The 22,616-nt window shown below is 49.5% G+C and overlaps 9 protein-coding genes across 9 annotated transcripts; 3 read left to right on the forward strand and 6 right to left on the reverse strand.

Moving 5' to 3' along the window:
* Window positions 1-48: 48 nt before the first annotated feature.
* On the reverse strand, window positions 49-1,616 carry FPRO_10672 (uncharacterized protein; the record flags this gene model as incomplete). Its single annotated transcript, XM_031231660.1, has 2 exons — window positions 49-570; window positions 879-1,616. 2 exons carry the CDS (start codon window positions 1,614-1,616, stop codon window positions 49-51), a joined length of 1,260 nt encoding a protein of 419 aa, XP_031081675.1.
* Window positions 1,617-2,648: 1,032 nt separating this feature from the next.
* On the reverse strand, window positions 2,649-4,107 carry FPRO_10673 (uncharacterized protein; the record flags this gene model as incomplete). The annotated part of the gene is made up of 2 exons (XM_031231662.1): window positions 2,649-2,900; window positions 2,959-4,107. 2 exons carry the CDS (start codon window positions 4,105-4,107, stop codon window positions 2,649-2,651), a joined length of 1,401 nt encoding a protein of 466 aa, XP_031081676.1.
* A 579-nt stretch (window positions 4,108-4,686) lies between these two features.
* On the reverse strand, window positions 4,687-5,464 carry FPRO_10674 (putative TIM23 translocase; the record flags this gene model as incomplete). Its single annotated transcript, XM_031231663.1, has 2 exons — window positions 4,687-4,755; window positions 4,808-5,464. 2 exons carry the CDS (start codon window positions 5,462-5,464, stop codon window positions 4,687-4,689), a joined length of 726 nt encoding a protein of 241 aa, XP_031081677.1.
* Window positions 5,465-7,958: 2,494 nt separating this feature from the next.
* Window positions 7,959-9,223, reverse strand: FPRO_10675 (uncharacterized protein; the record flags this gene model as incomplete). The annotated part of the gene is made up of 4 exons (XM_031231664.1): window positions 7,959-8,825; window positions 8,893-9,035; window positions 9,087-9,109; window positions 9,165-9,223. The coding sequence occupies 4 exons, from the start codon at window positions 9,221-9,223 to the stop codon at window positions 7,959-7,961; spliced, it is 1,092 nt and encodes a 363-aa protein (XP_031081678.1).
* A 1,077-nt stretch (window positions 9,224-10,300) lies between these two features.
* FPRO_10676 (related to NPY1-NADH pyrophosphatase I of the Nudix family of hydrolases, has a peroxisomal targetin) lies at window positions 10,301-11,597 on the forward strand (the record flags this gene model as incomplete). Its single annotated transcript, XM_031231665.1, has 2 exons — window positions 10,301-10,862; window positions 10,909-11,597. The coding sequence occupies 2 exons, from the start codon at window positions 10,301-10,303 to the stop codon at window positions 11,595-11,597; spliced, it is 1,251 nt and encodes a 416-aa protein (XP_031081679.1).
* A 656-nt stretch (window positions 11,598-12,253) lies between these two features.
* FPRO_10677 (uncharacterized protein) lies at window positions 12,254-13,109 on the forward strand (the record flags this gene model as incomplete). The annotated part of the gene is made up of 2 exons (XM_031231666.1): window positions 12,254-12,445; window positions 12,498-13,109. 2 exons carry the CDS (start codon window positions 12,254-12,256, stop codon window positions 13,107-13,109), a joined length of 804 nt encoding a protein of 267 aa, XP_031081680.1.
* Window positions 13,110-13,181: 72 nt separating this feature from the next.
* FPRO_10678 (uncharacterized protein) lies at window positions 13,182-13,862 on the forward strand (the record flags this gene model as incomplete). The annotated part of the gene is made up of 1 exon (XM_031231667.1): window positions 13,182-13,862. The coding sequence occupies one exon, from the start codon at window positions 13,182-13,184 to the stop codon at window positions 13,860-13,862; it is 681 nt and encodes a 226-aa protein (XP_031081681.1).
* Window positions 13,863-14,546: 684 nt separating this feature from the next.
* Window positions 14,547-16,208, reverse strand: FPRO_10679 (putative GAP1-General amino acid permease; the record flags this gene model as incomplete). The annotated part of the gene is made up of 2 exons (XM_031231668.1): window positions 14,547-16,015; window positions 16,067-16,208. The coding sequence occupies 2 exons, from the start codon at window positions 16,206-16,208 to the stop codon at window positions 14,547-14,549; spliced, it is 1,611 nt and encodes a 536-aa protein (XP_031081682.1).
* Window positions 16,209-18,654: 2,446 nt separating this feature from the next.
* Window positions 18,655-21,887, reverse strand: FPRO_10680 (uncharacterized protein; the record flags this gene model as incomplete). The annotated part of the gene is made up of 2 exons (XM_031231669.1): window positions 18,655-21,792; window positions 21,840-21,887. The coding sequence occupies 2 exons, from the start codon at window positions 21,885-21,887 to the stop codon at window positions 18,655-18,657; spliced, it is 3,186 nt and encodes a 1,061-aa protein (XP_031081683.1).
* Between the last annotated feature and the right edge of the window lie 729 nt (window positions 21,888-22,616).

Genomic DNA, 22,616 nt, shown 5'->3' on the forward strand with positions numbered 1-22,616 from the left:
TGATCGGGGAGATGAGGCAAAGGGATGTTAACTTACTGGCCGCAACGTTTAGTTGGGGAGTCGGACGGCGTAAAACCAACCCTCATCGGTCACATACCAGCGGGAGTCACCCATGTGATCAATGGTAAATCGGTTGCGCTGAGTCCAGTTCCCGTCAACTTCACGAACATAGTAGAAACGGGAGGGGTCATCGTCAGCTGGCTTGAAGTCCTGCGGCTCATACATCTTGTTCGCATGCGCAAACTGAATCTGACGGAGCTGCTCTTCGCCAGCGGTACGACCAACACCAGTGACATCAGGGACATGTTGACCACCAGGGACATGTTGACCACCAGGGACATTACCTGCAAAGACGGGGACCGTGCCGGGCACAGCAGCTCCACCAGCAACACCGACCGAGGGAACGCCTGGGACTTGCTGAACCTGTTGCATAAACTGCTGGGGCTGGTGGCTCGCAACGAGGACTGGCTGTTGGCTCATGGTCGGCTGCTGGTAGTAGTAGGGCAGCTGCTGGACAACGTAGCTGCCATGGACGGTAGGCTGGGGGGCCATACCACCGGCGACGGGCTGCTATAGAAATTGTCAGTATTTGCTAATAGTTGTGTTGAGATTTTGAGGAACGAGCGAAAGAAAAAGGTAGACCGCCGCCAAGCCACTGAAGTCGCGGAGGTGCACTGAACCACTTGATTCAGGCCAACTCGACGCCAAAGCCAAAACGCAAAGATAAATCAGCTAAGTAAACTTGCATAATACGTGTATCCGTTCAAATAGAATGTCTTGGGCACTACAACTGTAGTGCAGGCGGGAGTCGTCATTTGGACAGGAGACAAGAGAGGGGCAGAAGGGGCAACGAAGGAAAAAGAGGAGGGTGGACAAACTTGTACACCGGCATAGGCCCCGACTGGGACACCAGCGAGACCATTGTCAAAGCGAGGCACATAAACGTGCTGCATGGGACCAAAGGTAGTGTCAGGAACAGGCGGCTGGAAGTTCATGCCATGAACAGGAGGCGCAGTGTTCTGATAGTCACCCATGTTTGCGGTGTTGACAGCGGGAGACTGAGGTCCGATTCCGATGTAGGTGATTGGAGATGGGGTGAATTGGTTTTGCCCTGCGCTGATGAAGGGAGCAGGATGAGGATGGGGATGAAATTGAGGGGGGAGAAATTGGTGCTGAGGGGTAGGCGAGACGAAACCAGTTGGCACTTGTTGCGCGAGGCTCTGAGTCGGGTCGGCACTGATATGCCACTGAGGCTGTGCGTTAGGGCCTAGGCCGAGCGCAGGGAAGCTCGTAGGTTGATTGCTGCCCTTCTCCTCGGGCGCAGAAGTGGTTGCTGGGGGAGCAGCAGTGGTTGTCGTAGCTCGAGCAGTGCTAGGAGCTGTAACGCCGTTGATACCAGCACTGAAGCCGCCGCTGGGGGAATTGGCAGTGGTGTAGCCCGTGATGCCCTCGCTGACGGCGCCAGATGTATATGTAGATGTAGATGCAGATGCAGGAGTTGCAGTAGCAGTAGAAGGCTTGATCTGAGAGCCAAAGTGCACTTGACGAGTCTCGGGGGTCTTTGGCCGTCGAGGAATTTTGGGGGACTTGAAGGCGCTGGCACCTGCCGAGGCCATGATCGCTTCTTTTGTGTGCAACTCGAACAATCGAGGTTTGAAAATAAATCCACTTTCGGGGCTCGTGAATCAGAAGCCTCAGGATCTCGTAATATCTTCGAAGAAGGGGAAGAAGGAAAGAAGAAGAAGAACCTCTCAGATAGTAGAGGCACTTCGAGAAGATATACCTCTCGTGCGTACAGGGCACAAACAGCGCTCGAGGCGGCAGTACAACACAAAGACAACCCTAGCGTATTGAATTTGGTTTGTTTATGTTTTGATATCCTTCAATGGCACGTTTTGTGGTGACTCTGCTCTCCAGTCGGTTATCACTGGCAGTCCAGACGCAGGCTCAGTACCAAGTGGCCCGCAAGATTGAAGGGGATCTGATAGGGAAAAGGGCCACGATGATGCAATTGGCAAAATTAAGATAAAATGCAAAGAAATAAGTATGCTCACCACTCTCTGAAGCTCCCAGTTCTGCCCATCGTGGACCCAGACAGTCTGCTTAGGGGCTTTGTGCAAATTGTCATAAGGGTCTTCGCATTTTGTCCATGTCCAAGGGAAACAGGGGAGGCACATTATGCCGTTGAGATTATAGCAAATGCAGCGAAGTGTTTTTAGATGATTTAAAAGGGAATGTGTTGTTTTATGCTAAAGTTGAGTGGGTGGTGGGTGGTGGGTGGTGGGTGGTGGATGAGCAAAGCTGGCTGCTGTCATGCCCACTGTGGTGACAGTGTTTCTGCCTTGAGCATTGAATGGATATAAGGTAGTCAAACTCCCGTAAAGTTGAGCTCTTTGAGCCTGGGTAGGTAGTAACACAAGGTTCTTGATCTCTTGCGATATACTTATTTGTTCGCTTGTGTGAACTTGCCAAACTAACGTACCTAAACAATGGGCTCGTCTATTATGCTGAATGCACATGTGTATACAGAATCACACGTCTACTGCGTAATTTCATCCTCTCGCCTCATATGTAAACAATTCATCGTCACGATAGCAACTCATCCATCAGGAAGCAAGATACATCCCTTTTCATCCCATGAATCATTGTCAAAAAGGGCCAAATTCGTCATCATTGTTGTCCTTACTTGGACAATCAAGCGTCCCCATAGTCGCAAGCTTCGCCCTGTCTAGCGCTTGCTTTGTTTTCGCTGCTCGCTGAACTTCTTCCTGGGTGCGGCTGGCGAGGAGTTCATCCACGATGTCAAGCTGGAGAGACGACAGCCCGGCTCCGCCGAAGAAAACTTCAGCATGGTTCATAAGATCATCTACTTCAGCCCACCACCGGCGAACTCGAACCTTCTAGGGCTATTTCACACAATGTTAGCAATTATCAATAAAGGGCACCAATGATGCTCACTCGGATAAGAACCGGATGTTTCTTTGCTCGTACGCCTTCAAGTAGTTCTTGGTAGGTTGTTTCATTCAACTTTGTCCACGTCCTAAGACGATCAGGCAACTTGCCGGCGGGAATATAGAAATTGGAGTTGCTTCTCAACTTGAAAACCCATGAGTATCTCTCACTTTCAGGTTTCTCTGCTAGCACCAATGCATGCAGCTGGCGAAACAAGCCTTGGGCTTTCTTTCGCTGTGCTTCATCTCCACGATGCCAAACAATCTCGAGTCTGTGTATAAAGACGTTGATAGTGCGTTGGCTCTGTTCACTGTCGGGAGGAAACCTGACTTTCATTCGTGAAAGCATTCCCTCCATGCTGACATCGCTGGGTAGATTGACACACTGGTAATTAATCTTACCGTCGACCCCTAAATCGAGGACCTTGACCTGGTAATAGCCTGATAACTGTTCTTTGCCAACACCCAAGCGAGTTTGGGCAACCATTGTGACCAAGTGACTGAGTTGAAAGCTTGCTCGCACATCATCCCATCTTGCTGGCTCCCGGTCTGGGTCATAGGCATTGGGCTCCCACAACGTCTGGCATGTCTCTTTAACCTCTTCTTCAACTAAGTGCTGCAGTTTCGTTGGAAAGGTCTTGTCTTTGTCGACCTTGGTGCGATATGCAGCCTCTAGTTCAAGGCGTCGTTTCCGGAGGTCCTCTGCGATCTCCCGCTTTTCTGCGGGCAGGGGTGTGGTTATGTCAAATGGTACAAACCACGTTCGGTCGAAGCCATCGAACACGTTGATCCCGCTGTCCGCAACCTCGAAGCCAGCCCATTGTGGGCTCCAGAAAGCTGTCATATTAGTTTGACCCTTGACATGAACGATCCGCGCCCTTGCTCTCCAGTGATCAAGGCGATATTGTATCATAAACTCTTTGAACTCTCTCAGGCTCGCATCAGCCATGCCTTGTTTGGGAGTTCGTGCTTTCCGGGGCCGCTTAGGTACATGACTTGATGATGCCGCATTTGTGTCGTCCTGGGGATTGTCAGTAGCACTGAAAGGGTCGCCTGTCAGCACTGGAGATGGACGATTGTCGCGAGTATGCTCTTCAACGGCATCTAGATACATCTGGAATGCCCCCTGGCTATTGCCAAAGTCGTGTGATTCCATGTTGAGGGATGTGTCGTGGGCAAGGTCAAGCCATCTCAGCTTATGTGATGCGGACGAAGATGAAAAGTTGAGGGTACGATAGAATCTCTTGCTGTGAATGTGTGTTTGTGGTAGATAGATGGTGAAGTGGTAGGCGCCTCCTCTTTCTTGGGCAACCGATCTCGGCCAGTGCTGGCACTGTCAGGAGGCACTGCTTCCATGAACCAAAGCACAGGCTGCCATGAAAACCCATTGGCTAACTGCATTTAACTTAACTTACAGTACTATTCAAACATTTTAATCATTAATGACCAGACGCCCAGCCCCTATCACAATCGTCTAATGCTCGCTGACCGAACCTCATGTAATGTACACTTGCCCATGGGAGGAGAGATGTCCGTTACAATCCATATGCTACCAAACTCCTAGTCTCGCCCATATCATATACAACGGGGGATCCCTTCTCTTCCCGTACTTCATCTTCCAGCTCGCCTCTCTTCGTTCGTTTTTTTTTTTCGTCGTTGCCGCGCGCCCACAAAGGCACGATTATAACGAGTCGATCAATTGACGACAACGGTGAATAGGTGTATCATAATGTTATTACAGAGTAAGTTCGTTGGAAACCGCAGGGACGGGCTCTGGGATAGGGAAGAAAGATCGTCGGGCAATCTGAAAATCAGTTAGCAGCTGAACAGGGTATAAGACATAGAGCAGCACTTACAGCCCAAGCACCAGCGACAGAAGCCACGATACCACCAGAGATGGCCATGGGTCGCAGTCCACGGGTGCTCTTAAAGAGCATACCACTCAGCGCACCAGCGAGGACAGTGTTTCCGGCATCATGCTTTCCGCGGACAGATCCAATCAATGAGTTGATGCAGTTGTAGATAATAGCGACGACACCCAGCGAGTTACCGAGGAAAGGTCCTCGTCGAGTGACCGAGTTGAGAACAGCGTTCAATCGCAGCTTGGGAGGCTGACCAGCCGACCTTCGGAGACCCTCCTGCAGACCCCAAGCACCTCCAATTCCCAGGCCAGCGAGATATGTGATTCCGGTACCATAACACAAGTCGTCTGTGAAGCCTCGCGAGGGCAGAACTGATTGGCCACCAGGCAACTCGGACAGGGCTGAATCCTCGAGGGAAATATATTCAAGCGTATCTCTATTGAGGCCGGCGAGGGGATGTAATTGCGAGGGGTCGGCAAAGGCAGAGCTCTGAAGAAAAGACTCGACGCCCTGGCCTTCCGTGGGGTCGTAGGCGTAATGCGCGGGTTCTTGTGTCGTGGGTTGTTGGTGCGACTGCGACTGCGACTGCGACTGTTGCTGCTGGTGGGCGGGCTTATTGCCGCTGGTGAAAGCGTTCCAAAGAGAAGACATTATGGGCGATGACGACCGAGTAGACGAGGAGAGGGTGGGCGAGATGTAGATTTGGGTGGATTAATCGGCCTTGACAAAAGTCGCACGTCAATAAGAGTCTTGTCCGAATCTCGGGCAAATCTGAAGGCTTCCTCCGGTTTAGATTTTTTTGGGCTCCACTTCTGCCCGTTCGCCCATCAAGATTCCTCCAGATTCTGTCCCGTCACGTGCTATCACGGCCTCGGACCCGAAGGTTACTGATGAAGGGAAGACATTACAGCGAGGTAAAATGTTTGTGGTGTTTATTGATGAGCTACTCTGTATATGAGGTATCATTGCTTCTATCGACATCTGTCTATAGACCTGTGCGCAGTCGTGGAGCACAGCAACATAACCTGAAACGATGCAACGACTGGCTATAGTCCCGATTCTGGTAGATGCAAATTTGATACGAGCAAATGGCAACGCCATGCGCAGAGTTTGCATGCGATGACTCTTGAGATGTACAGTTTAGTCTCTATCATGAGATATAGTGTGGTGTGTCAAGTTGAACTACAAATTTGCCTGTTTGTAGTCACCGAAAAGTTTGCAGCAAACTTTTTGTTGTTCAGCCACTTTCCGAGTATCTCCAGACAACAAATTCTGCAGCCATAGGAATAAGCAGAAACTGATGATTTGTGGTGTTTCTCTTTAGAAAGCAATGAAACCCAGGGCAAATTCAACGGTCCGTCTTCATATCAAGGCTAACTCAAGAAGAGCAGGCCACACGCGTACGCGCAATCTACGAGCTTACGATATTGAAGATTTAAAGATTCGAAGGTATGTCGAGATCACCCCACAGTCAAGGACCTCTGAGGACGTCCATGGCTGATTAGGAAGAGCGATCACGTTGCTATAGGAGGCCGGGAACGGAAAACCAGATATCGACAAATCTGACTCTCAGCAAGCCGCTTTCGCGGAGCCGCCATTAAGTAAAAATTCACATGACGGTGAAGTTCTACCTACTGATGTAGTAGAGAAAAGAAAAAAAGGAATCAAAAGGATGGGAGAAGATTGGCTTTTTATACCACCAACTCTTCGGGAGTGATCACGCTAACACCAACGTGGCCAAAGTATCGGTGGCTCGCACTGCAGGGATTTTTGTCCGAGAGGGTTACCTAAATTTTCAGAGGGTGGGGCTTCAAATGGACTCTTTTGGCGGGTCGAAACCCTTTTGTTTGGCTGTATCGTGGGCTTCAGAGTTGTCTATCAGCTCTTCGGTTTAGTATCACCGATATACCCAGTAGACGCCAACCCAAATCTCGGCTTCTCTGCCTCACATGAGATCCCTTTTTCAATGGTAAGCAGGGAAGGTCAAGCAATCCACCGCAAATCTACGCGATACCAATAATGATGCTGTTGAACAACAGGACTAAGACATCTCAGATTCAATTGATAGCAACTTGCCCTAGGGAGCAAGAAAATATCTGGCCCTAAGCTTAGGCCCCAAAACTAGAAGATGTCTAGACATTTCCAAATTTATACTGAATTTACCTAACTATCTATACAACTTAGAAAAGAGATCCCAGATTTTCTTATATCCCCTGGCTTGCCTGCAGAGACCTGTTGTGCACAAGGAACCTGATCATCAAAGCATCCCAGCTCATTTATTCCTTATCATTCTGAATATATAAATAACTTCCCATCACTGAAACCGCAGGAGTAAGATAGATGTTGAGGTTATTCATCAAGGCGAGACGTAAATCGAGCTTCATCGACTAAGCTTTACGAATAGTCATTGTCTAATCAACAAGCGAGCCTCACCTTATGACGAAAATAGACGTTGATTCCTTGACCGAGCTAAAATTTAAGGAAAATCATGGCTTGTGTAAGGCATTGATGATCCTGAAAGCATTTTTATCTGAGTCTACAGGGTAGCCTGTGACTCCAACAATATTGGTCGCCTAACAAAACATTTCAGAGGAGTAGCAGCTTGCTGCTGATAAATGTGATCCGTAGAATTTATGAGTAACAAAATTATAGACTCCGTGTTACTCGAGGACCTCCTAATGCTCGGAGCCTAATATGCCACTGAGTGGAGTAGTCTCTGAGGTTGATGATAATAATGTTTTCGACTTTTGATTGATACTCGCCGACATCCCCCTTCACCATCGATCTCAATCAAGAGAAGGACTTCGATTATATTGAGACATCGGCGGCTTTATAAATGTAGAAAAGCTTTAAACATTCATTTGATGAATAAACTTAACCCCTGAGAGGTGAGCTGATCTAAGATCCGAATAAACATCATGTTTCCCAACTCCATCATGATAGCAACCCAATCCTGATGCTAATTGTTATTTTTGATACCTTTTCCTTTTCCTCTTTTTTCCGTCATCCAACAGTAAACGCCTGCCATTGTTCGATCCTATATGTACCCCAACAAGTCAGGGGAGATAGGAGAACAAATGAATATAAAAAGCAAAACAAAAAACTGTCATCTCAGGCGCGAGCCTTTCAAAAGATAAAATTTAGATCATGGGTGATAGACAGAGTCGCCCCTCTGGAGCAGAGGACGCTGATCCCAGCTGTCCTCGTTGAGACTCTCGTCATCATCGTACTCGTCTTCCTCAGTGACGTTGTCGTTGATTCGCCGACGGGTAGGCGTAGCAGTGCTCTCCGGCTTGCTGTACATGAAGTACTGGGCAAACACACCCAAATCGAGGAAAAGAGTAACGAGACTGCCAGCGAGCCAGCTCAGGTTGACGAGGATGTATTTGCCGTAAATATGACGAGCCTCGCCGGGTCGGCATTCATCGTGCTTGCACTTAGGTTCGTAGGCGAAGATGGACAAGACATAAGTAATGTTTCCGAGACATGCAAAAAGGAAGAAGAGCATGCTGAGTCCGTCGGTTGTCTTGCGCCTCCAGTTCAGGATGAGCTGGGGGAGACGAGAAGCGATGTATGCGACGGTGCAGAGATATCCAAAGATCTGACCCGAAAGACTGAAGTGAAGGCTATCCTCGCCTCCAGCATTGTTGTCGCCATGCTTGTCGCCAGTAGAAGCTTTCTGACCCAGGAACCAGCCAACAACACCAGCTGCAATGACCATCAAGACGATGATGGTGTTCCAAACCACAGTCTGAAGGATAGTAGGGGTCTGAGGAGTGGCATCTTCGGCGATGTGAGGAACAGCTGGTGACAGGCCAGACCAGTCTGAGCCGCGGCGCTCCTCATGACGATCGTGAGCGATCAGACCAGTGCGCTCGTTGGGTTCACCAGGGGCCGGGGTGTTGGGCTTCGTAGCAGGGGTCGGGGCATCGCGCCATGTAAAACCACGATAGTAGAAGCACTGGCCCAGAAGGACGATATCAGCGATCGTGTAGTAGATAGCGAGGATGATCTATAAAAGTAATTGATTTAGTTTTCGATCCTTAAACGGGGTGACTAATGCTGCGCGTGAAGCGTACCATGGTCGGTAGAACGCCCTGAAGGACGGCACCCAGAATGTTGAAAACATCGCCGAGAAGCCAGACAATGATGAATTGAATCGAGAGGGCATCGGCACTGCTGCGCTGGAAGTTTTGGATGATTTGAGGAGAGAAGACGACAACTATTTGCGATTAGTGTTGTTCCAAGGCTGAGACCAGTCATAGCGACATACCCCAGCAGGCAATGGAGATAGAACTTTGGAAAAGTTAGTATGCGATGTCTTTAAAGGATGACAGAATCAGAGACATACCCGCAAATGCCCGAGATCGCCTCAACGTCAAGGTTCAGATTCGCAGTTGGCGGAGTCATGATGGAGGTTGAACCCTGGGCGAAAGGTGGCAGAGTGCAGCGCCGACCCCAGCTCGTAGCGATACCGTTTGAGTGACCAAAATAAATCGAACCGTGATATTATGGCATTCGCTAAAATGAAGAAAAATCGACTCGTCAGGGAGTAATCGCTGATGGTGATAGTCTGGGCGTCGCGAGGCAAAAAATCAAAGGGAGAGACAAAAGGGTCGTGGCATGAAGAATGAAGAATGAGATTGACAGACTTTTCTGCCTGGTCAAAGATTGCGAAGCCAGGCATGGTCCCATGCACCCCCAGCACAAGACGTCACTGTATCAGAGACAAGATTAGGAATGGATTGCGGGGGAGATGCGCTAGAATGCCCTGAGCTGAGCTTGCTTGGCTTGGCTCAAGGCATTGGATGCTAGGATACTTCCGGGGTCCGACCTCGGCACAGGGACAAAGTTAAGCTGTAGATCAGGTTCGGATTCGCGAATGGCCAATGCCAGTTGAACTATGAAAACGCCATGAAAATACAACCAATTGAAGTGGTTTGGTATAGCCAGGGGCTGTTCTGAATGCAAGATCGTGGATCGCAGATGTTGCTTCGTCTATCTGATAAAGTATCAAACGAAACACCAAAAAATATGATATCCATGGACCCAATGAATCTCAATGAGATCCTCTCTCTGCAGGCCAATCAAGACGAGCTCTGACTCATCCAAACTCCATCCCGCTGGGTACATGGCCGCATTCGCCGCAATATTGTGCAAATCGCCCGCGACTTTCTCACCGCTAGCCCCAGAATGAACAGGAAACAGAACGGAGACCTCGGACTTGAAGCCGGTTATTAGTTACTGCTCGCTCATTGCCTCACGTTGATCATAGAAAGCCTCCTCCTTGTGACTGATGACCAAATCTCAACATCAACACTAGAGTTCACGTTGTATCATAAATCCAACACAAGAAATCTTGGCCATTAATCTACCTAGCATCAAGCAAGTGTCGACTATTTCTGAACCCCCACCATTCCAACCAACCTCACTCATATCAAGAGCATTACAAATCAAATCCCATCACCTTTAACACAACAACACTCAATGTCAACAACCACTTCAGGTCCAGGGCTGCCCGAGATTGCAGCTCTTCAAACCGACGACTCAATGTTGACTCGCCGTTTTGGAAAAGAGGTTGTCAACTACTACGCCGGTGGCCGTATCAACAGATACTCTTTTCTGCGTGCCGATACTGGCTTCCTTCGACAAGCCTTCAGCAGCCCTACAGCTAGATATCTGGCACTCCATGACCTGAACCCTCTGGTTGTTGACAAAAAGACCCCGGCTTATCTGACCTTTAAGGATGTCGAGCCTCTGATCGGACCGGACCATTTCGCTCTCACTGAGGATGAAGCTATTCAGAGCTTCAACTCTGCTGAGACCAGACCCCTGGTTGTTTTCGTTGGTATGCTAGAGGAGGGTAACGAGAAGGATTCAATCCCGTCCTCCGACCACGGGGATGTCCAAGGCCACCCCTATTTCGCCATTGACATCACTCCCAAGGGAAACCACGCTGAGAAAGCCACTCAGTTCTTGGAGGAACAGGAGAAGAAAGGACTATCTTTGGATAAGAACCCTCGAGCGATGAATCAGTCGCCTGAGGCTGGTGAGTTGTCCCTGAAACCGGTTCGATCTTCAACTAACCTTTGCAGCCGCTCTCTACGCTCAAGCCAGGTCTATCATCGACTGGAATACACGAAGTCCCTTCTGCGCCGGTTGCGGGCTGCCCAACCTCTCAGTTCACGCTGGTTATAAGCGCGTCTGCCCTCCCGCCGATAAGAAAGGCGGAGCTTCCAGTGAACCTCGAGGTGATTGTCCCACCCGTCACGGCGTCTCAAACATCTGTTTCCCTAGAACGGATCCCACGATGATTGCCGCTGTTGTTTCCGCAGATGGAACGAAGATTCTTCTTGGCCGCCAGAAGCGTTGGCCTCCTCACTGGTACAGCACGCTTGCTGGTTTCCTCGAGCCTGGTGAGTCTATCGAGGAGTCGGTTCGGCGAGAGGTTTGGGAGGAGAGCGGTGTTCGTGTTGGGCGCGTTGTCATCCACTCGAGTCAGCCGTGGCCTTATCCTTCCAGCTTGATGATTGGAGCTATTGCTCAGGCTCTGCCTGGTGATGGCGAGAAGATCTCTCTGAACGACAAGGAGTTGGAGGTGGCCAAGTGGTTCTCCATGGACGAAGCCCGCCAGGCTCTTAAGAATGGAACGAGCAGCCTTGGGGAGCCTGCTCCCGAGGGGTACAAGGAGGGAGACTTGCGATTGCCTCCTCCTCAGGCTATTGCCAATCGGTTGATTACTGCTGTTGTTGAAGGATATTTGACTGTGGGCCCCAAGATGTGACGAGGCATTGATAGACTATCTACCAAGTGTTTGGGAGACGAAGCATAGAAGCGTTGATTATGGTGACAACTAGTGCTCGATTTGAATGGCGACTTATCATTTAGTGAGATGTATTGCATGTTCACATGATGGATCAAGAAAAATAATTACCAGTGTCAACTGTTCAGGTCATTTCCATGGTTTGGTCAAGAGTTCTGCCACTGACCGAGAACAATTGGTCTAGCTCTGGCACAGCGGCAGACTCCATCCTCAACTTCCATTGCTAGCTTCACCTTTCTCCTACTTTCACACTGCTCTCATCCAATACCTTCTCCCCCTCTTGCCTATCACTTCACCACAGAAGAAGAAGAAGGAGAAGAAATACAGCATATCCTTGCTCAGAACTTGCTTTCTATCTTATCAAGATAAGTCTTTGGCTTCTTGAGATAGCTGGTCATTTCATCATTCTTCCTGCGCGCTCAACATCCATCCATCTTCTTGACGCGCATTGCTTCGCCTCTTCATAACATCGCTCCCTCCTCAACACCCTCTATCTTCTTCGACTATCTCTTCCTGCCTCTCAGTATTCTTGGTCACCTTAGACCGTCATCGGAGATATCTTCTGCCTATTTCCCTTCATATCTTCCTTAACCTCCCCCGCCCTCCACGATCTAGATATGCCTGACGCGGCCCAGCAGCCGCTAAGTGCGCGGACAGCGCAGCGAATTCATGAGCAAGTGACTCGTGAGGGTTTTCGACTCGCTGGCCGTGATCCCGATCATCACATGGAATGCTTCAAGGCTTGCTTAAAGACTATCGAGGACACCAAAGTCGTCGAGGCAACTGACTATGCTATCTGGCAGAGCCAGGTAAGTCAACCTGTATAGGTCTTGCAAGGAACAACAGACTGATGATTCTTAGGAGCTGATCGCAAGCCCCCTGAAAGAATTCTCCAATACCAACCGAACCACCAAGAGCGGCAACTTTTACATGCTCCCAGCAACGACCGCCGTGGCTATTGCTGCCATTCTGAACCTGAAGCACGTCGTCATCAACTCTAACGGCAACACCAAACACATCGTCAGCGCTGTCTCCGAGACTGCTGTGTGGGCTTACCTTGGTATTGCTATCGATGTATGGCCTCAGACTAGTGAATCTCAGTTCTTCATCAAGAAGTCTGATGAAGGTTCAAAGTCTCCAACAGTTGGAAGGGTCGCCCGCGGAAAGTTTGCAGTCACAACCAATATCCCTGGAGACACTATCACCCCTCTGATGCTTCTTACTATGGCGAGATTCAATGGCTGGATCAAGTCAGTGCCGGGTGCCCCTTGTCTGAAGAAGGGGACTGTCGACGCGCCGCAGATCATCCACCGCCGTCAAGCACTGAGCCAAGGCAAGGAAATCCTTGAGAAACTCGGAAATCGAAAGTACAAGCAAAACGATCCAGCTCTCATCCGAGAGGTAAAGGCATGGCTCTCGGAGCCCATCATCCGTGTGCTTCCAGAGGAGGCGAAGAACCGACTATGGTACTAGTGCAGCCAAGTCGCGAAATCATGGTTGTCAATCATCAAGGACGCAGACACGGACTTATCAGTTTACAAATTCATGGGCAAGACCGGTGCCACTCTTGCATCCCTGGTGTCCGATGAAATCGACTACATTCAACTGGCTCAACAGGTCAATGATTCAGAATCAACTGCAGCTGTAAAGAAGATGGTTCAACTGTCAGACAAGGCCCGTGAGATACAAAACTCTCTGCAGAACTATCTTCAGGAAGCAACCCCCAGTCTGATGGAACTTCGAACGACTCTCCTGGAGAAGCCCGGTTGCCAGTCGTTCCAGCAAGTTTTTGGACCTCCTTGGAACGAATGTCTTCTCAACCAGGAAGCCGACGGTACCAAGAACATTATTGTTGGCGCTCTTCAGCGTCTCGTCAATAATATTGCTTATGTCGTTCCTCGAACGCACTCTTTGTACGGTGCTTTTCTTGACATGGCTTCCAGGATGGACATTGCTGTCATGTCTTCCCTCGACCTTGATCTTGTCCGAGCCAAAGATCGTCACCAGAAGCGGCTGAACATCAACGACGATCTGCCATACCGCAACGAAATCATGACAAATGTGGCCGAAGCAATCGGAAGACTCGAGCGTGGGTCAGCATCGCAGGACCGACTTCTACGTTCAAAGCTCTGCTCGATCCTCGACGCAGCTGATGCGCTGATCCTGAAGGAGAACCTTCCGCGAGACATCAGCATCGTGATCTCAGCCAAAAACCATGAGGAATAAGTTTGATATTTATGCATGGCATTCTTGGGGTTGAGTTTTACTTTGGAATTTGTAAGTTCAAGCTCATTGAACTTGACTATCAATTTCCCAGAGGCACTAACTTGGGCAACCTGTAGGAGTAAATCTACAAAACTCCGACCTGAATACAAATGGGTACGGGGCAGTGTTTAAGAGACTAGTTCAGTCAATGCAACGGCGAGACGTCAATGTGTCCCAATAAGGAGATATGGCAGAGTACCTAGTCATCTTGTTGATGTGTCGAGCGAGAACAATTTTGGCCAAGAGTTAATGTTGCCGTGTTTATTGCTCGGACAGTCTAGGACACAATCGAAGTCTGGTTTGGAGAACAAGTCTTGTCTTGTCTGTATGGTTGAGGAGGAAACTTATGTCACTGCTTTACTTAAACCCCCCTTTGCAGGAACCATAGAGCTTTGTTGAATCACCGAGCAAGTAAGGAATGTAGATCACTTTAGCTTTTGTGTGCGTCACTGCAACTGTGATCAAATGTTTGAAGAGATTGCATGCGTATTGTATGTGCCGATAATGCTCAAGAACGCTAACCGCCTTGCTTTTCTTGTTGGTATAAAACTCAAAATATTACATGGTCATATATATGTACAATTCTTTCACTCATCCAGTAGTGTGGGTATCCGTAATCATATCAACTCCATCCTTCGTACATGCTTAGAAAAAGCTTCGGAGAACCCTCTTGGGGGCGTCAGCCCAGACGAAGGGCTCCTTGGGCTCCTCCTCCTCCAACCAGACAGCGCCGCTGGCCAGATCCATCTCAGAGGGACGGACAAACATCTGCCACTTGCGTGTGCAGATCTTGTAGCCGAGGTAGAGAAGGGCAACAGAGAAGAAGGCGAGGTAAGAGCTGAAGAAGGCCTCAGCGTTGGGAGAGGCGCCGGAGGCAGGGTAGAGAGCAGTGTAGAAAGAGGCGATGAGGGCGAGGATGTTGAGACCGAGACCGAGGTAAGATCCAGCAACGCCGAAGGGGGTCTTGTAGGGAATGAGACCGAGGTTGACGCCCTGAGCCTTCATGCCGGCACGCATGCGGATGTGAGCGAGGCAGATAGAGCCCCAGACGAAGAGGAAGCCAAGACCAGTAAGGGCCAGGAGCCAGCCGAAAATCTCCATACCCTGAGGAGCAGCGCCAATGTAGGCAAGGAGACCGAAGGCGATCTGGAGGATAACACAGTAGAGAGGGCGGCCCTTGGAGTCGATGTACTTGAAGAAGTTAGGAGCCATGTTGCGCTCAGCCATAGCCTGGATGGTTCGGGTAGAACCGAAAGTGCAGGAGTTGGCAACGGAGAGAACAGCAACAGTGATGACAGCGTTCATGATGCTAGGGAGGACCTTGATACCGGCATCCTGGATAGCGAGGACGAAGGGAGAGGCCTTGGTGTTGGCACCGCTGGCACCCATCAGGCGAGGGTCGTTGGCGGGGAGGATGAGACCGACGATGAACAGGTTAAGAATGTAGAAGATGGCAATTCGCCAGAAGACCTGCTTGCTAGCCATGGGGATAGACTTGCGGGGGTTGGCAGACTCAGCAGCAGCCAGACCGACCATCTCAGTACCACCGAAGGAGAAAGCAGCGACGACGAAGACAGCGCAGAAACCCTTGAAGCTGGTGAAAGCACCAGGATCGCGCCAGTACTTGACACCGATGTAGCCCTGGTCGCCAACGCCACCGCAGTTGATGACAATACCGAGGATGATGAAACCAACACAGGCACAGATCTTGATGATGGAGAGAACAAACTCAACTTCACCGTAACCTCGAACACCGAAGATCTGAATGCCCATGAGGACAACAAGGAAGACAGAGACCCAGACAGCCATGTTGATATCTTCTCTCCAGAATCTGATGGTGATAGAAGCGGCGATGAGTTCGAAAGGCAGGACAGTCAACCAAGCAAGAGCGTATTGCCAACCCATGGCGAAACCCCATGAAGGATCGACGAAGCGGACGATGTATGTGAAGAAGGCACCGTTGACGGGGTAGAGGACAGCCATCTCAGCGAGGGCCAAGCATGTGCAGAGAAGCATGATACCGATGATGAGATAGCCGATGAGGAGAGCAGCAGGGCCACCCTTCTGGAGGGCACCACCTGAACCGACGAAGAGACCAGCACCGATAGCACCACCTAGACATGTTAGTTATGAGTTTGAGGAACAGTTGAGAAGTGAAGTCATACCGATGGCAATCATTTGCATGTGTCGGTTCTTGAGATCTTGCTTGAGACCGCCGTTTTTGACCTCACCAGTCTCGACATCTCGTGTCTCGGAGACATCGAGAACGGCCTCCTTGCCGTAATCGGTGGGAGGAGTAGAAGCCATGGCTACTAGCTGTAGTGGTGGTGGTGGGAGGAGAGAGAAGTGTATGAGAGAGTGAGAGTGAGAGAAAGAGGAGTGAGTGTTGAGAGTGATGCTCTTGGTTCTTCTATTCCCAAAATGAGGGAGAGGGCCTCGGTATTTGTACTCATTTTCATCGACGATGTTGCACAATATACCGAGAATATGGAACTGCTCTCCATACCGTTCTAGATTTGGTGGCGCTGGGGGTCTGCCAGATGCGAGGTGGAGTTGGAGATGGCAAGGATGGGTCAAGGGGGGTAGTCTAATGTTAGTTTTAATGTTAGCGTGTTGGTTGAACTTGGAGGAAATGGTGTGCAGAACGGGCAGTCTAGCCTTTCTTGTTTTGCCCCAAAGAGTTTATCTTTGAGGCTAATCGTTAGGCTCGTGAAGCCATTGGCTCTTCAACTCCAAGCTACAGTATCATGGTGGGTACAGGATTTTCATGTCCACCTTGGAGCTTGGAGCACAGCAGCCTAAAGGTCACACTGCAGTAGTGGCCTGCCCCCCCCTATCTCGTTGCCGTCTTGGTTCTGCTTGTCTTTCTCTCGGCGAGCGCGAGAGAGCCCCGTAGCCGAGAATCGTGTCGACCTTGACCGGGCCGGTTATGCTTGGCTCGTGCTGGTAAAGACATGACAACGGTTGATACGGCGCTTAACTCGCCTGTCGTTTGACGTTAATCTAGATAGCCTATCTGATAGACGAGTCAGCATGGTCAGCAATCAACCAATTTGAGTTGTTTCTTACGTTTCCCTCCCTCAGGATAAGGTTATTCACCAATACTACCCAAGATGTGTCAGATCCTTGTCATGCTGCAATCCTTTGGAATTAACTCACATTGGGTCATGTTACATCATATATATGCATCCTTGCCGACGCCCTATTACGAGTCAACCTCTCGGCAGTTTTCCGTTGACTTTCATGGGCAGTCGACTACCATTAAACGCGCTCCTAACGCGGAGTCAATGACCATTTCAACGCCCCGTCCGTAACGCTTGTTCAGTGGCCCCGTAAGCACTTTCAGCTTCTTTCGGAAGGTCGACATCATCACCAATGGCCCTTGTCCTTCTTCGGAAGTCCCCTGGTGGTAGTAATCAACTGATGGCTTATGTCGTATTACAAGACACATGTTGTCATTGTGAACCAAATGATCGGGTCGGGCCCAGTGCTGCCCAGACCTTAGGATCTGCAGACAAGACTTGGGCTGGTCTGCTGCAAAACTTGGCGATGCGATGCCAATAGATCGCCAAGCACATTGGAGTCTTCAGCAGCAGAGAGCAAAGCAAAGCAAAACTTGGAGATGGCCTTGGCTTGCTTTGGTTCTCCCCCACATGCTCCAGGGCACCGTCGCGCGGTCATGTCTCGTCAGAAGAGGGTGGCAAAGCTCGAGCTAGTCCTCAAGCTAGAAGACTTCCAGACTACCCTCCTCTTGCAGTTGACATATCCCTGATTGGCCATGAAACGCCCCAGCTTCGGTGGTATCAGTGAATCTGGAACTGTACCCATGTCCCAACAGCCCTAAGACCAACTAGCAATTTGGAGACTCCTTCCCCTCTCCCGCTGGCTCTCAGCTGCTGACCGCCAGCCAGGGAAAACGCTATCTCTTAGCTGGTCTTGTCGAGTTTTTCTCCCTCATACCATCGGTATCTCCTTGATTGGACCGCCCATATCAATCGTGGCTTGAAAAATCTCCTCACGCTGGAATTTCCCCTCATGAAAAAAAGGCCATTTCAAGACAAACTAGCAATGAGGCTCAACTTGCTCAAGAGTCTCGTTACGTTATGTCTTCTTGGCTTTCTGGGGAAAATGGATACGATGCAATGGCCGCCACGAGGCCTCCCCAGATCCAGACTCATAATCTGGGGATTCTCCAGGCTCTCGAGTCTAGACACTCAACATGTTGATTCCATTACGAAATCGTTTCCGCAGCATCTTGATCCTGTTTCTGGGGTAGAGTCGAGCGAGGTTCGAGGGTAATCTCAGTCTCCCTGGTTCGCTCGGGGAGATCCATAACACTAACGACTCCAATTATTAGCCTCTCAGACCTAACTTGTTCAAGAAGGTGTTGACACATAAGATGCGGAGAAAATGCTCAACGTTTCCACTGCGGAACCGTCAGCAGAATCTAGACCTCTCACTTCCCCACAGCATGTTTGGCAGGGGTAAGCTTTGAGTATCACAGGCTCCCCTCGTGTGGAAATTCCACGTGAAGCCATCACATAACATTTGTTGTCCTCAAATGGCAATTGCTGCCTTCAATCATCGTCAAGGAACGGTTTGCCCGGTGGCGCTCCTAGCATCCATGCTAACCCCGGGAAACGAGTCGTACCACTAGCTGAGTTCTTGTGCCGGCTCTGGCCATTTCAATGCCCACTATGGTATGATTGAGAAGTCGATATTGGTTGGTTTGTTCTGTCTATCTCGTAATGCATTACCTCGAGATTGCCATGGGAGTGAACTCCACTCCGTCCATTTTCGGTGTTGGGAGCCATTCAACATTCCCTCTCTCATACCGCGAAAGCCACACCGCGTCCTCGTTAACAGCCTCCAATGCCTCCCGCACTACAACGTTTCTTTCCAAAACGTCCGACAGCAGGTCAAGAATGTCATCAAACATTTCTTCGTCAACCTGAACATGAGATACAAGAGCTGTCAGTAGCTCAACCGTACCCTCCCACACTCTCACTGGTGACGCAAATTTTCCTAAGCTACCTGAAGATGGTGCGACTATTTGCGTTAAAGGCTTCCCGCTTAGACTATCACCATGTCTCAGGGGTATCAACACTCGGCTATCGTCGCTTTCCTTCCCCCACGTAGTGCCAGCTTCCCCATGGGGTCTGACCCAGCTCGGTGAAGCGGAAGCTTGCTGCTTAACCTTTCGGCACCAATCTCGAAGCCATTCAGCCCAGTCAGTCTTGAACCGAGAGCTAAGGAAGTCCCCCGCAGCAACGCAGAGCCCAGCAAGCGCGCGGCATGCCTCGACCACGATATAAGCTTCTGGGTCATGCAGCCTGTCGATCACTACTGGCCAGATCGCGTTAACAAGGGGCAAAAAGGCATCTTCATCGGGAGCCAACGCAGTGGATGCTGTTGTCAGTAGCTCAAGCAAGGATCTTCGTAGTGTTGGTGTCGGGGAGGTGAGGTAATGTTGCGTGAGGTTTGCCACTCTCAGAAGGAGCTGGTAGGTTGGTGAGTTTGGTGGTTTTTCTGGTTCTGGTGGAGGATCAGCTGCCTCGTTGCTATCATTCTCGTTCTTTTCTTCCTTCCACAGAATCTTTGGGTGGCCTTTCACTTCTTCTGTTTCCGTCTCATCGAGTGCTGCCCGCTGCCTTCGTTTTTCCAAAGTATCCAAGAGCTCGGAGAGCCCGGGTTCTTTCTTGTGGACTTTTCGATGGTTTGGTTTTGAACTCGCCTGATGTTCCAGCAACAACATATCCGAACGAACGCCCTGATTCACAACCTCCTTGAGCACGACAAACAGATTATCGACAAATACTGGATATCCGTGGAAGTTATCTAAAGCCCCGAAGATAGAGTCAATAACATCGTCTAGGTAGGGAACCAGTCGGGGGCCTGCAAGTCGGACCATCATGGTCAAAACGTTGATCGAGGCAGGCGATATGTCCAGGCTGTTCAGCCTCAACGAAACCGAGTTCACCATGTAGTCCACATTTTGGATGATAAGCTCCGAAACGTTGGCATATCCGCATGAGGCTGCTATACTGTTCAATGTGACAATAGCATGCTTTTGCAAATTGGGGTTGTTGGAGCCTAAGAACGTTGCGATGGGAAACAAAACATCAATCAGTTCAGGGCGAAATGACTCTCCGGATCGCTGTGCTGTGTAGGCAGTTGCTTCTAGGGCTAGAGCTTCTAGTCGCCAGTCGACAGATTCCACATCTGTGTGTCGGTCGAGAATCTGCACCGATGTTGTGTAAAGCTCACTGAATATGGTGTCGATATCCTGGGAAGGATCGGTTACTGATGACAAGTTCAAGAACATCTCTGCTTCAGCAGATGATCTATGGCTCGCTTTGATAAGTTCAAAGCAAAGCCAAAAAGTAGCGACTTGGCTGCCTGAATTATCAGAGTCCTGGACTTGCTCCAACATAGCACCAGCAAATCTTGCTTGCTGAGACGATGACCCAAGAAAGTCAATGAGTGATGCCATCTCATGGCGGATATTCTTTTGCGATTCGGAGGGCAGCAAGACGGGCTGGTATTGGACATCGTTTTGCTCTGCCGATGCTTCTCCACTGTCTATCAGTCGAACATCCATGTTCTCGTTAGTTTCCGAGGTTCTTGATGCTTGCATTAGAGATATAACACTATCTCGGAGCATAATAGACATAGATTCGTCCAGCGTCGATGATTGTATCTGTAAGTCTTTGATGAGCTCAAGACCCTTCAAGACATTTCGTATTGCGTCTCGCTTCACATCTTCATCCGCTGATTGCATCAGCCGTGAAAGACTAGACATCCAGTTATATGTCGCCGTTTTCACGATTTCACCGAGTTCAGGATAGATGTTGACAAGATCTTGTAAACTAGTCTGTGTCAAGGACATCTTATTCTCGGTCTCCCCAAGTATCATGGCTGTCTCAACAAGTATGTTTGCACAGTTGAACAACGTGTTATGGCATTCATCCAGAATGGTCACACAAAGCTTGCTGAGGGTATTCCTCACCTCAGCAGATTCGTGAGAACGCAGTTTCATAATAGATGAGAGGGCTTTCTTGACTTGCGTAATGCTTGCCTTGAGCCAAGCCGGAGATAGAAGTTTGTTATCCTCGGCCCCATCTTGATCAGTTCCGGTTTTTGTCGAGATAGACCGCGTCCGTAGATCGGCCAATACACTTGTCAGTACCAGACTCACTGTTTCGAGACATTTGGCAAGAACAGTGCTCTTGTAACGGTTAGGTGATGATGTGACTTTGGCGAGTAGGGAAATGGTGCCAGGCAGGAAACTAGCCAACGCAGCAGGCTCTTTGACAGTATGGTACACAGCTTGCAGGGCACGCAGTGCTTCCTGTTGAATCTGAGGCGTTGCACCGTCTACCACTCCATTCAACATGACAGTTACGCCGTGACCGAGAGCCGGTATTGACTCTGTCTCCGAAAGCCCAGATGAAGCTGCGGCCGATAAACCAGCTGTGTTGAAGAGCGCTGTCAGCCCACGGAAAGCTTCCAGCACTGTCTCCTCAGCGACAGGGCGTGCTGGGGTTGAGCCAGGTGTTCCATCAACAATGAAAGTCAGAAGACTTAGAATCTGTCGCACAAGCTCCGCAGAAAGCTTTGTCTTCCAGCCATGCGCGATGAGAATTGTAAGCGTCTTGATGCAGTTCTCGATCAAGGGCATGGGATATTGATCCATCTGGCGAAAGATGTGATGGAGAGGGAAGAAGACATATTCAGATAACTTGTCATCCAGTACTAGCGGGTTCCGGCTGATCTGTTCATTGAGGAGCTCCAAAAGTCGACCTGTCTGCTCACCAAGCTCTCGAGAAGAAGCTGGTCCATCGGCCTCACGGATCGCCAACTGACTTATCCTAACGCAACATGGTTTAAGCTAATTTGAGTCAGTATCTTCTTTGGGGCTTGATAGTTATCACTTACTCTTTGGAAGAACTCGGTCCTCTCCTTGCTACTGGCTGTTGATTCCATGGTTGATGAAGCAAAGAGCTTCTGCTTGTCTATTCATGCATATTCTCCACAGGCGAGCCAAGAATTTAACGAACACGAACGCGAGTACGTGAGGTAGTAGGATACTGCATACAGGTCTGGTTAAGATGAATGGATAACTTATGGCCACTAGAAATGTAAAGCGATGGAGAGATCTTGGTTTGGTGGTTTTATTAGAAGGACAAAATTGAAGTATGGAGGGGTCCGTTGCCAGTAAAGAGTGGTTTCGCTAAATGAGACCGTGTAAGAACGCAGCCCTGGCACAGTGAAAGCAATCGCGAGAATTAAGGAGAAACCTTATATTTCCTAACATCTCAGTCGCTATTACTGTATACTAGCAGCGCAAATGACATCTTGTTTCTTAGCAGATTCTCGCGCTCCTGGTACTCTACCTCGTACTCAGTCACTTCTATAGGTCCTGATGAGTCTATTCTACCCCTCTCATGATGCAACTCTCACACTGTGGGGTACGCCCACCCACTATCAACTTCTCAGGAATTTGATGCCTGCAACAACCATCACAAAGCTTATACTAAACAACAAATCACAGTAGATTCTCTTTTGACCCAAGACTTCTTAGTGATCTCCGAGTAAGTGTGCAATGTTATGATCCTGGTAAGAGCCAAGGAAATAAGCTTATATATGCCTCATCAGTCCTCCAGTAAAGCTCGCCTCTGTTCTTCTGAGGAAGAAATATCACGACATCTTCTA

This window comes from Fusarium proliferatum (assembly GCF_900067095.1).
Source record: "Fusarium proliferatum ET1 genome assembly, contig: FPRO_scaffold005, whole genome shotgun sequence".
NCBI classification, from domain to species: Eukaryota; Fungi; Ascomycota; class Sordariomycetes; order Hypocreales; family Nectriaceae; genus Fusarium; species Fusarium proliferatum.